Source organism: Misgurnus anguillicaudatus, chromosome 22 (assembly GCF_027580225.2).
Source record: "Misgurnus anguillicaudatus chromosome 22, ASM2758022v2, whole genome shotgun sequence".
NCBI lineage: Eukaryota > Metazoa > Chordata > Actinopteri > Cypriniformes > Cobitidae > Misgurnus > Misgurnus anguillicaudatus.
Genome location: NC_073358.2, coordinates 39,087,909 through 39,103,161, shown reverse-complemented (window position 1 = coordinate 39,103,161; position 15,253 = coordinate 39,087,909). Strand labels below are relative to the sequence as shown.

The 15,253-nt window shown below is 37.9% G+C and overlaps 3 protein-coding genes across 6 annotated transcripts; 1 reads left to right on the top strand and 2 right to left on the bottom strand.

Moving 5' to 3' along the window:
* The first annotated feature begins 184 nt into the window (after positions 1 to 184).
* Positions 185 to 2,446, top strand: tnfsf10l4 (tumor necrosis factor (ligand) superfamily, member 10 like 4). The gene is made up of 5 exons (XM_055198875.2): positions 185 to 569; positions 657 to 788; positions 877 to 922; positions 1,751 to 1,834; positions 1,920 to 2,446. Exons 1-5 carry the CDS (start codon positions 390 to 392, stop codon positions 2,336 to 2,338), a joined length of 861 nt encoding a protein of 286 aa, XP_055054850.2. The 5' UTR covers positions 185 to 389; the 3' UTR covers positions 2,339 to 2,446.
* Positions 2,447 to 2,966: 520 nt separating this feature from the next.
* Positions 2,967 to 10,306, bottom strand: nono (non-POU domain containing, octamer-binding). 2 transcript variants are annotated; one of them, XM_073860761.1, is made up of 10 exons: positions 10,150 to 10,306; positions 9,737 to 9,878; positions 6,005 to 6,194; positions 5,466 to 5,771; positions 5,297 to 5,392; positions 5,018 to 5,214; positions 4,513 to 4,697; positions 4,078 to 4,108; positions 3,630 to 3,709; positions 2,967 to 3,549 (listed from the first exon to the last, which is right to left on the bottom strand). In XM_073860761.1, exons 2-10 carry the CDS (start codon positions 9,876 to 9,878, stop codon positions 3,457 to 3,459), a joined length of 1,320 nt encoding a protein of 439 aa, XP_073716862.1. In that variant the 5' UTR covers positions 10,150 to 10,306; the 3' UTR covers positions 2,967 to 3,456. The 2 variants fall into 2 exon arrangements, with proteins under 2 accessions (XP_073716862.1, XP_073716863.1); XM_073860762.1 differs by having other exon boundaries at positions 2,967 to 3,546.
* A 274-nt stretch (positions 10,307 to 10,580) lies between these two features.
* LOC129439340 (uncharacterized) lies at positions 10,581 to 13,314 on the bottom strand. Of its 3 annotated transcripts, none has more exons than XM_073860763.1 (6): positions 13,052 to 13,314; positions 12,799 to 12,972; positions 12,596 to 12,694; positions 12,053 to 12,123; positions 11,257 to 11,387; positions 10,581 to 11,138 (listed from the first exon to the last, which is right to left on the bottom strand). In XM_073860763.1, the coding sequence occupies exons 1-6, from the start codon at positions 13,155 to 13,157 to the stop codon at positions 10,901 to 10,903; spliced, it is 819 nt and encodes a 272-aa protein (XP_073716864.1). In that variant the 5' UTR covers positions 13,158 to 13,314; the 3' UTR covers positions 10,581 to 10,900. The 3 variants fall into 3 exon arrangements, with proteins under 3 accessions (XP_073716864.1, XP_073716866.1, XP_073716865.1); XM_073860765.1 differs by having other exon boundaries at positions 12,799 to 12,974; positions 13,075 to 13,314; XM_073860764.1 differs by having other exon boundaries at positions 10,581 to 11,135; positions 13,052 to 13,307.
* Between the last annotated feature and the right edge of the window lie 1,939 nt (positions 13,315 to 15,253).

The window sequence follows — 15,253 nt, the reverse complement described above, 5'->3', positions numbered from 1 at the left end:
TAAAGACGCCACAGGTCGTGTGACAAGACCGCCCATTTATGTTTTTTTCTTTTCTTTGGCATACAAGGGGAAATAATTTCAACAGAAAAAATATAAAATTATGTTTTTCAATCTTTTTTCTTTTTTATTAATTAATCATTCATTCATTTTTAATTGTGGACAGTGGCCTAGGTTTTCCAATTCCAAAATCTGACACATGTCATTTACTGTACTAAAAGAGGAGGGGCGGTGCTTATCAGGGGGACTTTCCTTCAAGGAAAACAAACTTATGTGCGGAAGAGCGCAAAACAGTACAGTACACAGACCTTTGACTCTGTGGATACCAGCCAGACGGGAGAGGTTACTTTCGTTTTCTGTCATGCGAATATTCTGCAAAACACGGTCGAAATATGACAAATCAATCAAACCTTCAAATCAATCCCAATTATAGCCAGCTGGACGAAACCCCATCAGAAAACAACCATGCACGAGGACAGTTTATATTCTTTTTGGTTCTGACTTTATTATTAGGCACGGAGACGATTATCACGGCTTTTCTGCTTTACAACTTTTCGGAGGATATTCAGAGAGTGAGTGAAATATGTTGATGACCATGTCTTCAAACAAACAAAGAAAAAATGACAAATAATACGCATTCTGTTATTTTCTCTTTAAAGACAGATCAAGCAGGTAGAGATGGAGGATATCCACTGCACTGTCTCTCCACGGATCTTACCCAACAGACAGAACAAGTGGGAATCGCAAGTTGTGACTTGTTTAACGAAGAGCTGAAGCGAAGTGCACAGCAGGTATTTTAAAAAATGGCCTTTATAATCTGAGAACATTTTTAAACATCAGAAGTGCAGCATTTTGACAGTAAAAATCCGTTTTGTACAGAGATTTTTGTTGGACATACAGAATTCACTGCTGGAGACTTTAGGAGGTAACTATACTACTTTGCAGCCTGTTTTTTCTTCAATACACTATAATCCATGCTAAAAAACAATGCTTTTTTCAATGGTTTCCATTAAAAATATAACTATAAACCATCAGCCATTTACAATTCAATTTTACAATGATCCCTTACGAAAATTAACCCAAATATAAAAGTTTAAGTAACCATGTTTTTTTATGTGTGTATTGTTAAAACAATGGTTTTACTGCAGTTCCGATGGTTTAAAACTGTAAAAAAAAAACATAGGTTTAAACATTATTTTGTGGTAATGTTATGGAACCATGTTTTTTTAACTGTACCCTGTAGAAAGTGAACGATAGATTTAAAAAATGGTAACACTTAAATTGACATTAAAAATTAACTTTAAATAAAAAAATAAGTTGAAAAAGCTTACATTTTTAGGTGTTGCCAATTTAGGTATTTTTTTAATTCACCTTAAATTTTTCACTTAAAGTGAGAAATTTAAAGTTGAAAATTTTGAAACATGTTAAAGTTGAAATAAAAGTAGATCCAGCTTTTTACTGTATAGTAAAACCATGGTTAATTTTAGTTTTCATTAAAACTAAATGCAGTTTCCAACCATATAAATTAGAATTTATGCGAAAAAAATAGCTGCTTTAAAATTGAATCAAATTTCCAACTTGCGGTTTTGACTACATTTTCACTTATCAAATTAAGAAATTTTACCTTGTTTTTAAAAGTTATAGCAACTCATCATTTAAATGACGTGCACGGCCAATTTAACTAAACTCAAATAAAAATTTAAGGCAGCTATAAAAATTGATGTTAATCGAAGTGATCGTATTTTTTCTTTAGAACACAACATCACTGATGTTTTCAAACCAGCGGTGCACGTGGGAGCAAAACAAGAACTAAAGCAGTTCCAGGGGCTGCAAAATGGTAAAACCTTCAGACAATGTGGGTTGTATTAATTCTATTATTAATATATATGAAAGCTAGTGATCACAAAATTTCGCTTTATCAGATGATTCTGCAGACGGAGTTCCTGCACTGCATCGTATTCAGTGGGATAATAACATGAGCGGTCACATCAGTCAGGAGGGCTTAATGGGCATCAGCCCTGACGGAGATATTGTGGTGCCTCAAGACGGAATTTATTTTGTTTTCAATCAGGTTCATTTCGAAATACAGACAGGACAAGGTCTGTACTTTACGCAGTACTTGTACAAGAGGACAACGTCATATCCAAGGCGAGTAGTGCTCGCCAAATCAGTGGTCAGTCCGTGCTCAAGCGGCAGTTCCGGTGTACAGCTTTATTCCAGTCACCAGGGAGCGCTGTTCCGCTTAGAAAAAGGCGACAGGCTTTCCCTGTATGTGCGGAACATAAGCGCTGTGCGCTTTCCTCAGGAGGCCACATATTTCGGTGCATTCATGATTAACTGACATTGCTTTTTATAGATTATATATGTTTGACAGGTATACGTGAAATGAATATTAAATGTATGTGCAGTGTTATACACATTAAAACTAAATAAAGCTTTCCAAGACGTTTATATTTGCACTTTTATTGCAAGTTCATACATGGAAACTATGGAGGTTATCAATTATTTATTCATGTGCCTTTAGAGTACACACAGAAACAGATCATAACCTCTTATGAGATATCCTTGCAATTTTGTAGCTTATTGTTTGATTCTCACACATTTTTAATCTTCCTAGGTTTAAATTTGGATCTGCTAAAACTCGTCTGATAAAAATGCCCAAACTTATCAAAAATAATATTTTTTTAAAGACCCAATGCATTTTTTTCATATGAATTGAGCAGTTGAATTAGTTGTGACTTGGTAGTATTGCAACATGCACCTATTGTTCTAAACGGCATTTTATGTTGCATTACATTAACATCTTTTTGCGGACTGTATTTGCGACTCCTGTGCATAATTTTTGCTTTTTTACCATTTGTGGTGCATTTTCCATAAACTGTTCTTTGTAATGGCTCTCATGCACAAAATAAACAAAATTCCTAAACTGTTTGGAAATGTATCCAAGAATACTGTCAGCAACACTGGACTGTATGTAACATGTAGTAATGAATTTATTTCAAGTTGTTGTCGTCTAGAAGGAAGGCGTTTTTTAAAGGACAAGACAAAAATCTAATGTCTACAATAGAAAATAATACAGCTGGGTAAATTACAAAAGAAAGAACATAAAAACGAAACAGTTGGGGCTATACAATGCTGAGGGTTCACCTTGGGCCCGTTTCCCTGCACAAATAATCATTTTCTTGAATGCTTTAGAGTAATAATTGGTCTACAAGGAATCGCTGCAAGGGTCTTTCACACCAAAACTGGGCTCAGTTAATATCTGGACCAAGCCCATGAGGCTCTTAGGAGTGAGAGAAAATTAGCAGGTAACTTAAAACGATTTCATTATACGTTTAAAATGTTTGCTTTCACAAATCCAATTGGTGAAACGCACACACAGTCTCTACAAAAACCACTAAAATGTTTACAGTATGTAAAAAAACAAAACAAAACAAAAAAGACTTTTGGGTGATCGTCTCAGAATCTGCGGCGTTTGTTGGCTCCAAAGTCGACAGGAGCTCCGGGACGAGGGAAGGGGAGAGGCAAATCTGGACTTCCGGCAGATCCCTGCTAAAAGAAAAGAAAAATAAGCATACACAGTGTATTTTCTGCATGCTGTACTGAATTTTGTATGTGGCATTGATCTGTACCTCATTGGAAGTCATACTGGTAGATCCTGTAGCTGTGGGATTCCCACTCATCTGGTTCCTGTTCATGCCCATTCCCTGACCTTTCCCACAAGAAAAAAGCAGTGTAAATCCTTAGGCCCTTGCTGTGACACTTTGGAGTGATTTTAAATAACTCTCTTAAAGGCAGGGTGCATGATTTTTGAGAAACGCTTTGGAAAAGGGAGACGGGCCAAGTACCAAAACACACCTGTAGCCAATCAGCAGTAAGGGGCGTGTCTACTAACCAACATTGTTGGGCCAGATTCTATTGGGGTAGGGGCGTGTTTGTTTAGGTGATTTCAAATGTCAACAACGGCTTTCAGTGATCGTGCACCCCGTCTTTAAGTTTAAACCGATCAAGTTCAGTGTGTCTGTGCATTGTTTAATCAATCAGATGTGTATATGAAGGCTGTCTAAATCTAATTCTCACCTCCCATATGCATCCTCATATCTGGATCTCTCTGAAACAGCAAATGTACAACAGTCATTTATTTCAAGTCATCTGTGATACAATAAACATCAGTTTAAACAGAGTAGCTGATTGTGAATGCTGTGATTGTGAATGTTTAGACCAGTGGTTCTCAAACTGGGGGCCGCAAGATGGTGCCAGGGGAGCCCCATTATTATGACATTTTATAAAATACCTTAATTTATCACAAATTCTGTGTAATGAAACCTCAGAAAAATAAGGCTACTAACCAACAGTAATATGTTGTATAATTGAATATGTTTTGTTTAATTTAAATGTTTAAGTTTTAGAATGTATGACATAAAACATTTTCTTTTGGGAGGCCACGAAGGGATGCACCGTACCCAAGGGGGGCCACACGCCGAAAAAGTTTGAGAACCACTGGTTTAGACTCACTTTCTCTGGAAAGTTGCCCCCCTGCCCCTGCTGCCTCCTCATCAGGTCCTCGGCATGGGCACGGAGGTCCTCTTCTCTCCTCCGGCGCTCCTCCTCTTGACGCAGCTCCATCTGCTTCCTTTTCTGCACCTCCTGGTTGTGAGCTTCCTCCATCCTCCTCAACTCCTCCTGTCTGCGCAGGAGATCTGAAGCAGGAAGAGATAAACTTGGTTTTAAGTTTTTTAGTTGCACAGTTGGTATGTCAACCCTCATCTGTTGTTGACTGATGTATTGTGTGGAGACCAAGAACTAAAGGTGAAAACAACTGATGTATTTAAAAAAAAAAAACTCAAAAACTCAAAGTTTGAAAAAGTATACTCCATGTTGCATGTAGCAAAGTAGGTTTGACATGATATGGAAAATACTAATGTCAATTTGAACCATAATGTGTTTTGACAATGTAGCAAGACGCGCAAGTTTCTCTTGATATAGACCATAGGCAACCTTTGCTATAAAGCTAACTCACCTTGTCTCATCAGCATGACTTGGTGCTCGTGTCGCGCTGCCTCCATTTCAGTCTCGAGTTTCTCTTGAGCCTCTTTGATGTTTCGCTCCACCTGTTCATACTGTTGCTTCTCCATCTCCATAAGAGCCTTCCAGCGCATTGCATACTCGTATTCGAACGAGCCAGGCTGGGCAAACCGCGGTGGCTGCTCGCGTTCTCTGATAAACAGATACAAGTTAAAAATAAGATTTTCTATTGACAGCATAGCATCACTTGCATATAAATGAGAACATAACTCACTTGTGGTACAGGGCATTTTTGCTAATAAGCCTTTCGGGAAGACCCTCATCTTCATCCACCTGATCCATCGGCTCAACCATAATAGGACGGGGGAATCTGAACATAGAAAGCAAAGTCAGACACTCAACATCTATTGTCCATAGTCTGTGTATCAGACAAGCAGACTCACGTGGTGAGGAGAAAAGCGCCATCTGTGCAGCGATCCAGAGCTTTCCTCGCAGACGGTTTGTTGGCAAACTCCACAATGCCTTTCCCAGATGGCCTGCCGCGGTCATCAACGATGACGATTGCTCGTTCGATGGGACCGAACATGGCGAAAGCCTCCTCCAGGAGCTCATTGGACACAAACTGCGGCAGGTTCTTGACCGAAAGAGCAGCACCATGTGTGGCGAAACGCACGCGGATCTGTCGACCGCGGAAAACCGTGTCGTCCAGTTCTGCTTTTGCGATGTCAGCGAGCGTCTTTGTTTCCAGTAAAGGGGTTAATCAAATACGTCAACTTTGAGCTAATATTTTCCAAAGATGCATTAGTCTTTTATTTTGGGAAAACTTTTTCCAGTTTAAAAGAAAAATGCAACAGTATGATCTTTAAATGCAGTTGTAAAATGTAAAGGAGTCTAGGATTAAAAATAAAAGTCAAACCAGTTCAAATCAAAGAGTCAAACTGGACACCAACATCAAGTCGGATCTCTGGTCAAACTCACCAGTCTGATGAAGCCAAAGCCTCGTTCCTTGTTGATGAAGATCTCTGAAGCTTTGCCATATTTGGCGAAAAGCTTCTCCACATCATCCTCTGTGGTTCCTGCAGGCAGGTTTCCCACAAACAGCCTGCTCCTCTGAGTGTAGGTCTTCTCTCCAGGCTTCTTAAAGTTCTGCAGGTTTATAGTAACAGCAGCACCTGCAAGAAAACAGCTTTAGGAGCCAATCACACCAAACACGTTTATGGCAGTTGCAGGTGCTTTTTTGAGTGATTTTTCTATGGGCAGTGACTTATGTGCGCTGAACGCCTTGCGTTTTTTTTGCCGGCTGCCACAGCACGCGTTTTTGAAGAAGGGCTGAGAGTGTAAAAGTGCCCAACGTCATTCGTGTCTTTCCATTGTCCACTCGAATGAGGAAAGAGGAGGGCCTTCCGTTGTGGTGACGGAAGTTTACAGTGGTTTGGAACAACTGGACTGCACTCATTCACTGTCTCCTGAGTGTTTGTGCACCTCGACACTCGATTAAGGCCAGAGTAAACTAAGGCAAGAGGAACAAAAATCCTCTTGTTAAAGTTTTTGCTAATATGACAGTTAAAAGCAAAAGAGCGCTCCCCCATTAAAGGAACACGCCCAGATTTTGGGAATTTAGCTTATTTACCGTATCCCCCAGCGTTAGATAAGTCCATACATACCTTTCTCATCTCCGTGCGTGCTGTTTGCTAGCTGGAGCCATTCACTTCCAGACTTTGTGCTAAGCTAAGCTAGCGGGGGCTGTGTCAGACAGACTTACAGCACGCACGGAGATGAGAAAGGTATGTATGGACTTATCTAACTCTGGGGGATACGCTGAATAAGCTAAATTCACAAAATCTGGGCGTGTTCCTTTAATATTCGATTGACAGCTGCCTCGGTGGTTTCCTAGCAATATAAAAAGCCATGCCGCACTGCTCTTTTTTTTAAGTGACCAAAAACAAGGGAGTGCCTTGCGATACAAGTGCTTAAAACGTGTTTGGTGTGATTGGCCTCTGCGCGAGTAGATTACATACAAAGACGCGATCAGACGCGTCCTTGCGTGGGGCGATGCGAATGACGCGATATGGGCAGCGAAAACGCGCTATTCGCCTCAAACGCATCTTCACCCAAGTTGAAAATATTCAACCCGCATTAGTCAGTAGGATCATTTAATGCACCTCACTCTATAATTTAGTTTACTGAAAGGTAAACCATCATAATAATTAGGAATGTCCCGATCCCACTTTTTCATTTCCAATCCGATTCCGATACCAGAATTACGTATATCGGACGATAGCGATATCTGCCCGATACTATTGTAATAAAACGTGTATAGTGCTTTCTGCTACATCTAGTATCATTTTAAATGTTAAAATCAATCATTTAAAATGATTTATAGGTTACAGGAAACATTAGTAAATATTGATCATGACAGTGTTTAGGAGAACATATAATGGGTACGTTTGATCAATTAAGTATGCTAAAAAAAAATCTTAATTGCGTAAAACTGTCATAGTAAAAAAGCTTTAGTGTGCAGATGGTAATTTTGTGAATTATGCGCTTCACCGGAGATTTATGCACATTCCGGGTGCAGAATTGATGCGCCTAAGTCATAACACGCTACGTTTCTGGGCGCAGAATTTATGCCCTTGAAGCATCTTCTTATGTGAATCCTCGCACCGCAATGGAAAGTTTATAACTGTTAAACCACAAAGAGAAGAGATGCATCATGTGCTCAGCACAAAGTGAATTGCATCCATCCCACAGCTTATAGAGGGTTTTCACGACGCGTCATCAGAGCGGAGGTCGCCATATTGGAGGCACTCAGCATCACAACAGAGCACAGGCATTGATGTATATCCCGAACGTCGTCAAGGAAAATGGTTAATTATTGCCGTGTTAAAGGTTGTACCAACAGGACAGATTGAGAAAAACATTTGGAATATTATTATATTTCAAAAGTTATTAAACACGAGGGAAAGGAATGCAAGAAATTATCAGAGGAGGCGCTTGTGGTTGGCAAGCTCAGAAAAAATAGTATTGTATTAGAAATATGATTGAAGTACATAAAGTATAAAACAAGTATGCTTCTACTTGTTGTGCTTTATTTAAAGAGTATTTAATATGTACGTTTTAAAAGTATACTTTTAGTGTATGCACAAAATGTACTTAAACACAACCAAAATTTGCGCTGCAATGCCTTAATACTAGTGTGTTTAATTGCTTATAACAAGTTTCTATCGTAATAATATTTTTAATAGTAAACGGTAAAAAAAATTATTGCTTTTATTGTGTGTCTTTTTTATTGTAAAGCACTTAGGTAGGACACTGGCTATTTTAAATTTGCTATATAAATAAAGCTGACACTGCCATAATGGGCTCAGCGTGATGCAACTGAAGGAAGAATCGCCGGGTCGTCACGAATCCAAGAAGAGGGAGCTAACTCGTAGGGATCTGCACCGCCTATAAAGTGTAATTTCTCGAAATACAAGTCCTTCCCTATATGCCTTTGCATCTTAGACACATTTCTGTTGTTTAGACATCTCTAAATTCACTTAAAGTATCCAAAGCGCACAATAATCCATTGTACTCCGTTCAGTTCTTTACACCGTCCACAATGGCCGCGCATCTGGGTTACCGCCCAGAACGTCACGTCGGTGAAAACCCTCTATTGAGACTATATAAAATCAGATCTTTAAAATAGCCTACAGTTATTGTGTGTGTGCATGTGTGAATGACACGTTTCATCTGTCCCCTACACCAGTGGATTAACCCAGTTTGCGAGTTACAAGTGTTTCTGTGAACTAAAATATCTTTAAATGCGCGTTTGTTCCTTCACATGAAGCTATTGAGTGTATTAAAAGACTTTGAATATAGTGCATAAAACGTTTATGGTGTTTTTATAATCCGTTGTCTTTTTAATAGCTTGTCAGTAACAGCCACGGCTAACGCACATATCGGAATTGGATCGGTCCTTTTGTCGGTTGTCGTTCTGATGCCGATCCAGCCAAAAAGCCCGTATCGGCCCCGATACCGATTCAGCATATCGGATCGGGACATCCCTAATAAATAATACATGTAAACAAGAGAGTCCAACTAAGCAACACTACTGCTGATTCTTGCAACATTAGATACTTAACATGCAGCCTGCTGCTAGTGTTATGTCCAAGTATTAGATGGATTTGAAAATCTCCTAAGACTTTAATAACCTTTATAAGGTGAACAACCATCAGTAAAATCACTGTGAGATTTTAACCAAAACCAGCACCAATCTGATATCTGGATCCGACACCAAATTTGACACTTTGAATTTCTCATGGCTTTTAGTGTCAAGATTTGAAAAGGTAAAAACCACCATAAAAGCAGTTCCATAAGCGCTAAATTTCAACAGTCATATAATAGTTGTGTGCCAAACAGAATGAACTTTCAATCCCTTTGCATTCATTCTGTATAATTCAAACAATTACAGATTGACTTCACATTGCATGCAGTGAAAAATGCTGCTGTTATTATGTGTGATCTGTAAGTTAGAAAGACTGTGCTTTTATACAAAATTTAATTTCTGGCCATTGGGAAAACTCTGTCTGGATGAAACACGTCACACACAGACACATAGTAACTGTAATTTAAAAGACTAACAAGAAAAGAAAAAAACATCTGGAAGCACAAATACACCCAACGTTTTCGTTTTGTTCGTACTGTTATTAATCTGAATGCTGATGTTGCTTACTTGAGCTGCTTTGATCTCCAGCATCAGTATGCTGCCCATTGCTATCGGTTCCTGACGGCTTTCTCTGTTGTTCCTGCTGGGGGTTGGGCTGCTGTCGAGGACCGTGGTTCTGATCTAAACGAGCTCCTCTGTTTTCCTGCATCTAATAAAGAATAAGGTTATCAAAAACGCGTGTAAAACGAGAAAACCTGCCAAGTTAAACCCATAAACCTTATAATTTTTTTCTGATCTTAAGAGGATTCGCGGAGGTTCGTGTTTATGGGTACCGATAGCGATGCCTTAGCCGGCCAAACACACTCAACAGAACAAACAACACAGGCTGATCTCTAAATGATATACGCTATCATTTTTAATCAGAATTGAAAGCATACATTGTATGCAGTAAATATGAACAAATACTGACATCCAATTACCTTAGAAAAAGCGTTAACTCCGATCCAAAAACACGCGCAGCGTCGATCACAAAGAGGAGAGAGGCGGAGCGCCGTACACAGCAACCTGCTGCCTCTGCTGACCTCTCATTGGTCAGTGTTCCCTTTTCCGGCGTGAGCATTGCCGTTTGTAATTGGTCTATTTTGCGTCACTTAAATGACACATCAAAACTGCAAGCGTTTGATTGGTTGAAATCGTTTTTGAAGCATTTGCTGAGATTCTATTGGTCGTTAGAAATAGGAAGTGACGTGCAAGAACGAACGAGCAGCGTGGATTGAAAGTTGATGGCGCCGATCAGCGTTGAACCAAGAAAGCGCAGTTTACAAATTCACCATTGCTCAATAAAATCATATTTTGTACGCATTGAAAGAAAATAACTGACACAATATATTAAAATGAACCCAGAAACACATTAAGCCAAATGTTTATTTTATTTACACAGTAACATTGTCACAAAAATGCACCCAAGTAATCACACACCCTTTCACATTTTTTCAAAACCGTGAACACCGTTGCAACAACAAAAGTGTTCCCAGATCTGTTTTTTGCTTTGGATCCACATTTTTTAATCGTTTTTCCACTTACTTCAAGAGCTTATAAAAAACACAACAGTCATTCTCCTAGCTATGCAATATAATAAGTCCCTTATTCTCAAATTCTTTGAACAGATTCGTCAGTTCATTTCCATATACTGCATTCAATTAACCCTTTCTGGTTTGTAGAGTGCTGATGCTATTTGAGTTTCACTTTCTTTGCTCCTTCTTTGTAGTCCTCCAGGGTGAGTCTGTAGCCCCAATGTTGCAAAGTCTGTCTGACAACTGGGGAAACGCCGAAGTTATCGTATGCACAACCAGAACGAACCACTTTTGTGATGAGGTTATTTCGCCAACGACCTTTGACTCCTGCACATTTGGCCCACCGACTGATCTGACGTTGATCATCCTCTGTTCGCCGGCCTTGGTAAAATCTGCTGGAAAGAGAGAGCACATTACCATGCACTATTTAATTAGTCACATTTTTATGCGTTAAAGCCTAATTTTGAATAACTGAAGTTGAGTTTGAAGTAAAAGAATTTGAAGAAGGCTTGCCTGCAGTACCACTGAAACCATCCGTATGGGTCCTGGGGCACAATCCACCCACTGCTTTCCCACATCTCTAGACTGCCTCCACACTTAACCTTATAGGTGTTTACATTTTCCCTGTACGTTGATGACGCCACCTGAAATGTTAAAAAACGCATCAACGAAATGCACCATTACACAGACTGCCCTTGGCCTGTCCATATTATGCGATAAATGAGAGAAAGTAAGCTCTAAGAATGGGGCAGTATAAAATGAAATGGGGACCTGTATAAAACAATCTATGGCAGAATGATTGTATAAATGATACATAATAGCCATAATAAAACAGATGATTTTTTGTCCTTAATTCATGTCTTCATTTAGAGCATAAAGGACAGCCAGGGGGTATAAACATTTTGACCAAAAGTACAAAACAATTAAAAGTATTTCAAGAAAAAAATCCAAAGTAGATAAGAGAAACAAAAAACAGTCTGTTTTAAAGCTTAATGTGTTGTGTCTGGAAATTGTGAATGGTGTATTTGCAACACTTTGGCATTTTAGATATTATCAACTCTTTCATTCATTTCTTGAAAGTGCAAGCAAGGTCTTACGGCTAAATCATATTTAATGTTTTTTCCTATTTTATGCATGAGAGTCACTTATCACATGCTCTTACTTTAATTCTGAAAAAAAACACAAACAACAAGAGTAGGACAAAGGACTAAATTAATTTCAATTATTTACTAGACATCTTGAAAATAAGAAATTGATGTTAATTGAGGATTATCTGTGTGATTTTACAATTAGTGGTAATGACTAATACCTGTGTAGAGATATTAAGTCCTTCCAGCCAGTCTTTGGGAAGCTCTTGCCAAACATCTTTATAGTGTTGCTCTGTTAAAAAAAGCTTCTTTATTGTGAATGTTTTGTAAATAAAAAACAAATAACATGCATTTTGAGGATTTCAATAGGATGTACATGAAGATCAGAGATGCCAAGTCCACTTTAAATATGCAACTTTGGGCTTTTTGAACATTTAACTTTAAAAAAAATCATGGATTGCTGGTTATGGGGCTTTTTTATATGGTTGGTATGGCAGGTAAATCTGACAAGCAACTTTTTTTTCACTTGTAAAGACAATTTTTGTGACCTACAGAAGAAAGAGTCATACAGGTTTTGAAAGACATGAGGGTGAATAAATCATGACAACAATAATTACATTTTTGGGTGAACTATCCCTTTAACTTGCACGCCTCAAGATTGAGTCAAACAAACTTAAGTAAGTAAGGTTAGTATTTATCACAAAGCACTAAAGTGCCTGTTGATGAGGAATAAGTTCACAGCTTCTAAGCATAAACACACATACTTGTGATACTGGAGTAGATTGGCCTGAAATAGGTGCCCCCAAAACTGCCTGCCTGTAAAACCTCTTTGGGAGTCATGTTAGGTGTGAACGCAGGTTGGTCTGCAAAAACAGTAAATTAAAAGGTATACCGTTTTAGCTGTAAGTTTGTAAACCAATACATGACAAAACAATAAGGAAATAAAGTACACAAGTATTGGCATTGCCTTTAAACACAAGTTGTCCTTTCTCATTTCTCTCTACTTCAGATGTGTTATTGTCTCCATCTGATAGTTTTGTCGTCTTATCCTCAGACCAGTCTGTTGAGTGGGCAGATTTATGTTTGCCTTTGCCAGAGTGCTTCTCTTTAGCTTTTGTAGTGTCAACTTCACCACCATGAACTGAACAATATGAGGGAAATACATTATAAAAAACGGATAGAAAGACAGACAGGCAGACATGCAGACAGATAGGTGGCACCTTTCTTATTGTCGTGTTTTTCTTCTATTTTCTGTCTCTTTCTGGTAGGCGCTGTCGAATCCGGACTTTTTCTTTTCATGGTCTTTCTCTTCTCCTTGTCTTGCATGCTTGAATGATTTTTAAACAGCGTAAGGCACAACTGGTTAGAAAATGCGCAAGGATGTAATAAACTACGTAATATTACTTCTTGACACTACTACAGCCGATTCCGCGTTTTCATAACAGAGAGTAGTGCGCACTGCGCATGCGTAGTTTTAGTTTTAGGAACACCCCTCTGCGTACGGAGTAGCCTACTGTTTTGTGACCGAGCCACCGTTGGTGACAAAGAACTGCATGGCATAAATAAGCCAGTAATCAAATCTAGACAACAATCAAAGTGTAAATTAGTTTTAGTTAGTGCTTTTTTTGTAACTTAGCTGTTTAATTACATTCCAGCGCGATTTTGATACCCCCCTGTCTTCAGTGGGAAAGTTTGTTTAGTAGGCTACTCATTGTATTACTGTATTTTATTAATCAACTTTAGTTAATTTGCTATTTAATCAAGCAATCTTAAAAGTTAACAGCGATCAATTTAAATATGTTTGTCTGTCTCTTCATTTTGACGTTGTTTTGTAACATTTATTTGTTCAAACATTTGAAAAGTACACAAAGATATATAAACTCCAAAACTTTGGAATTCCTCATTAGCTCCAAAACTTTGGAATTCTCTGCCAATTGAGATTAGGCAAGCAAATTCTTTTGGTATTTTTAAATCTCAGCTTAAAACAAATTTTTTATGTTAGCTTTTAATTGATTGATTGCTTTTTATCTTTGTTTTACAGTGTATAATAATGTCTTTTTAATCTTAATCTTTATTATGTGTTGTATCTTTGTTGTTTTAATTGTTTTTGTACAGCGCTTTGAGATGTGCACTTTAAAGGTGCTATAGAAAATAAAGTTTATTATTATATTATTATTATATAGTAGTATTATGACTACCATATGCTGTGTGTGCGTGCGTGCGTGCGTGCGTGCGCTCGCTCTCTCTCTCTCTCTCTCTCTCTCTCTCTCTCTCTCTCTCTCTCTCTCTCTCTCTCTCTCTCTCTCTCTCTCTCTCTCTCTCTCTCTCTCTCTCTCGTATTAAAGGTGGAGTGTGTAAATTTTAGCGGCATCTAGTGGTGAGGTTGCGAATTGCAACTAATGGCTTAGTCCACTGCTCACCCCTTGCCCTTGCTTCTGTAGAAACATGGCGGTGTTGTGTCGAACTCAGTTCCCCCTATGTTTCCCTTTAGTGTAGTGCTTTTATAGCGTTTTCATCACGTTACATTTAGAAAGATTAAAGATTTGAATTGGTTATACTAAAAAGGCATAATATCATGTATTTTATAATACAATTTATTAAATATTTCATACATTTGACAGTTTTCTATTAGGGTATTTCTTTTAAAATATAGCCTGTCTTTTTCTTTTTTTTCCCTTTACTGGTTGTTTTAAAAATGTAATGTTTGCATACATAATTAAATAAATATTATACATATAATATGATTTATACTGTAAAAATAATTGACTCACCATTAAGAACAATACAGATACGTTACAGAAATGCACACATATACATCTCAGTAGCCATTAAAACTTTAAAAATATAAATAATAAAACCTATAACGTGATAAAAACGGCATAAAAACACTACACTGAAGGGAAAAATAGGGGGAACATAGGGGGAACAGACTTCGACACAACAGCGGCACAAAATGGCGACTTCCACGTAAGGGGACCCTCTGTATATGTAGATAAAACGTCTCATTCTAAGTTAATAAAAACATAACGGTACATTATAAAAAGGTTTTTATACACCCCTGACAATGTAGTTTTGTATATTATTTTGCATTTCTGTCAAGAGATCCTTTTAAAAATTACACACTGCATCTTTAAATACATATATTACCTTGAATCCGCCCAGCGTCATTTTTTGCTGTCTTCTTTCCACCATTTGAATAAGCATGTTATTCATTCTTAATTTTACCTAATAATGAGCTTATTTATAATGAACAAACCTTTAAAACTTTTGAGTCATTACTACTTTGTTGGAATACTGCATTGGTTAATTCATCCAATAGATGGCGCTGTATTTTAATTGTATTTAAATTTTTAGTGTACAACATATTACTTAAGAAATTACTACATATTTTAATGTATACTATAGTATTTTGTAGTCATTAC

Excerpts from the sequence above, each read along its gene's own strand:
- tnfsf10l4 (XM_055198875.2), top strand. The coding sequence starts at position 390 with ATGACAAATCAATCAAACCTTCAAATCAATCCCAATTATAGCCAGCTG. Across the intron at positions 570-656 it reads TTTCGGAGGATATTCAGAGA|ACAGATCAAGCAGGTAGAGA; the intron begins GTGAGTGAAATA and ends TTCTCTTTAAAG. Across the intron at positions 789-876 it reads TGAAGCGAAGTGCACAGCAG|AGATTTTTGTTGGACATACA; the intron begins GTATTTTAAAAA and ends CGTTTTGTACAG.
- LOC129439340 (XM_073860763.1), bottom strand. The coding sequence starts at position 13,157 with ATGCAAGACAAGGAGAAGAGAAAGACCATGAAAAGAAAAAGTCCGGAT. Across the intron at positions 12,973-13,051 it reads AAAACACGACAATAAGAAAG|TTCATGGTGGTGAAGTTGAC; the intron begins GTGCCACCTATC and ends CATATTGTTCAG. Across the intron at positions 11,139-11,256 it reads TGGTTTCAGTGGTACTGCAG|CAGATTTTACCAAGGCCGGC; the intron begins GCAAGCCTTCTT and ends CTCTCTTTCCAG.
- nono (XM_073860761.1), bottom strand. The coding sequence starts at position 9,878 with ATGCAGGAAAACAGAGGAGCTCGTTTAGATCAGAACCACGGTCCTCGA. Across the intron at positions 3,710-4,077 it reads TATGAGGATGCATATGGGAG|GTCAGGGAATGGGCATGAAC; the intron begins GTGAGAATTAGA and ends CTTGTGGGAAAG. Across the intron at positions 3,550-3,629 it reads CCAGTATGACTTCCAATGAG|CAGGGATCTGCCGGAAGTCC; the intron begins GTACAGATCAAT and ends CTTTTCTTTTAG.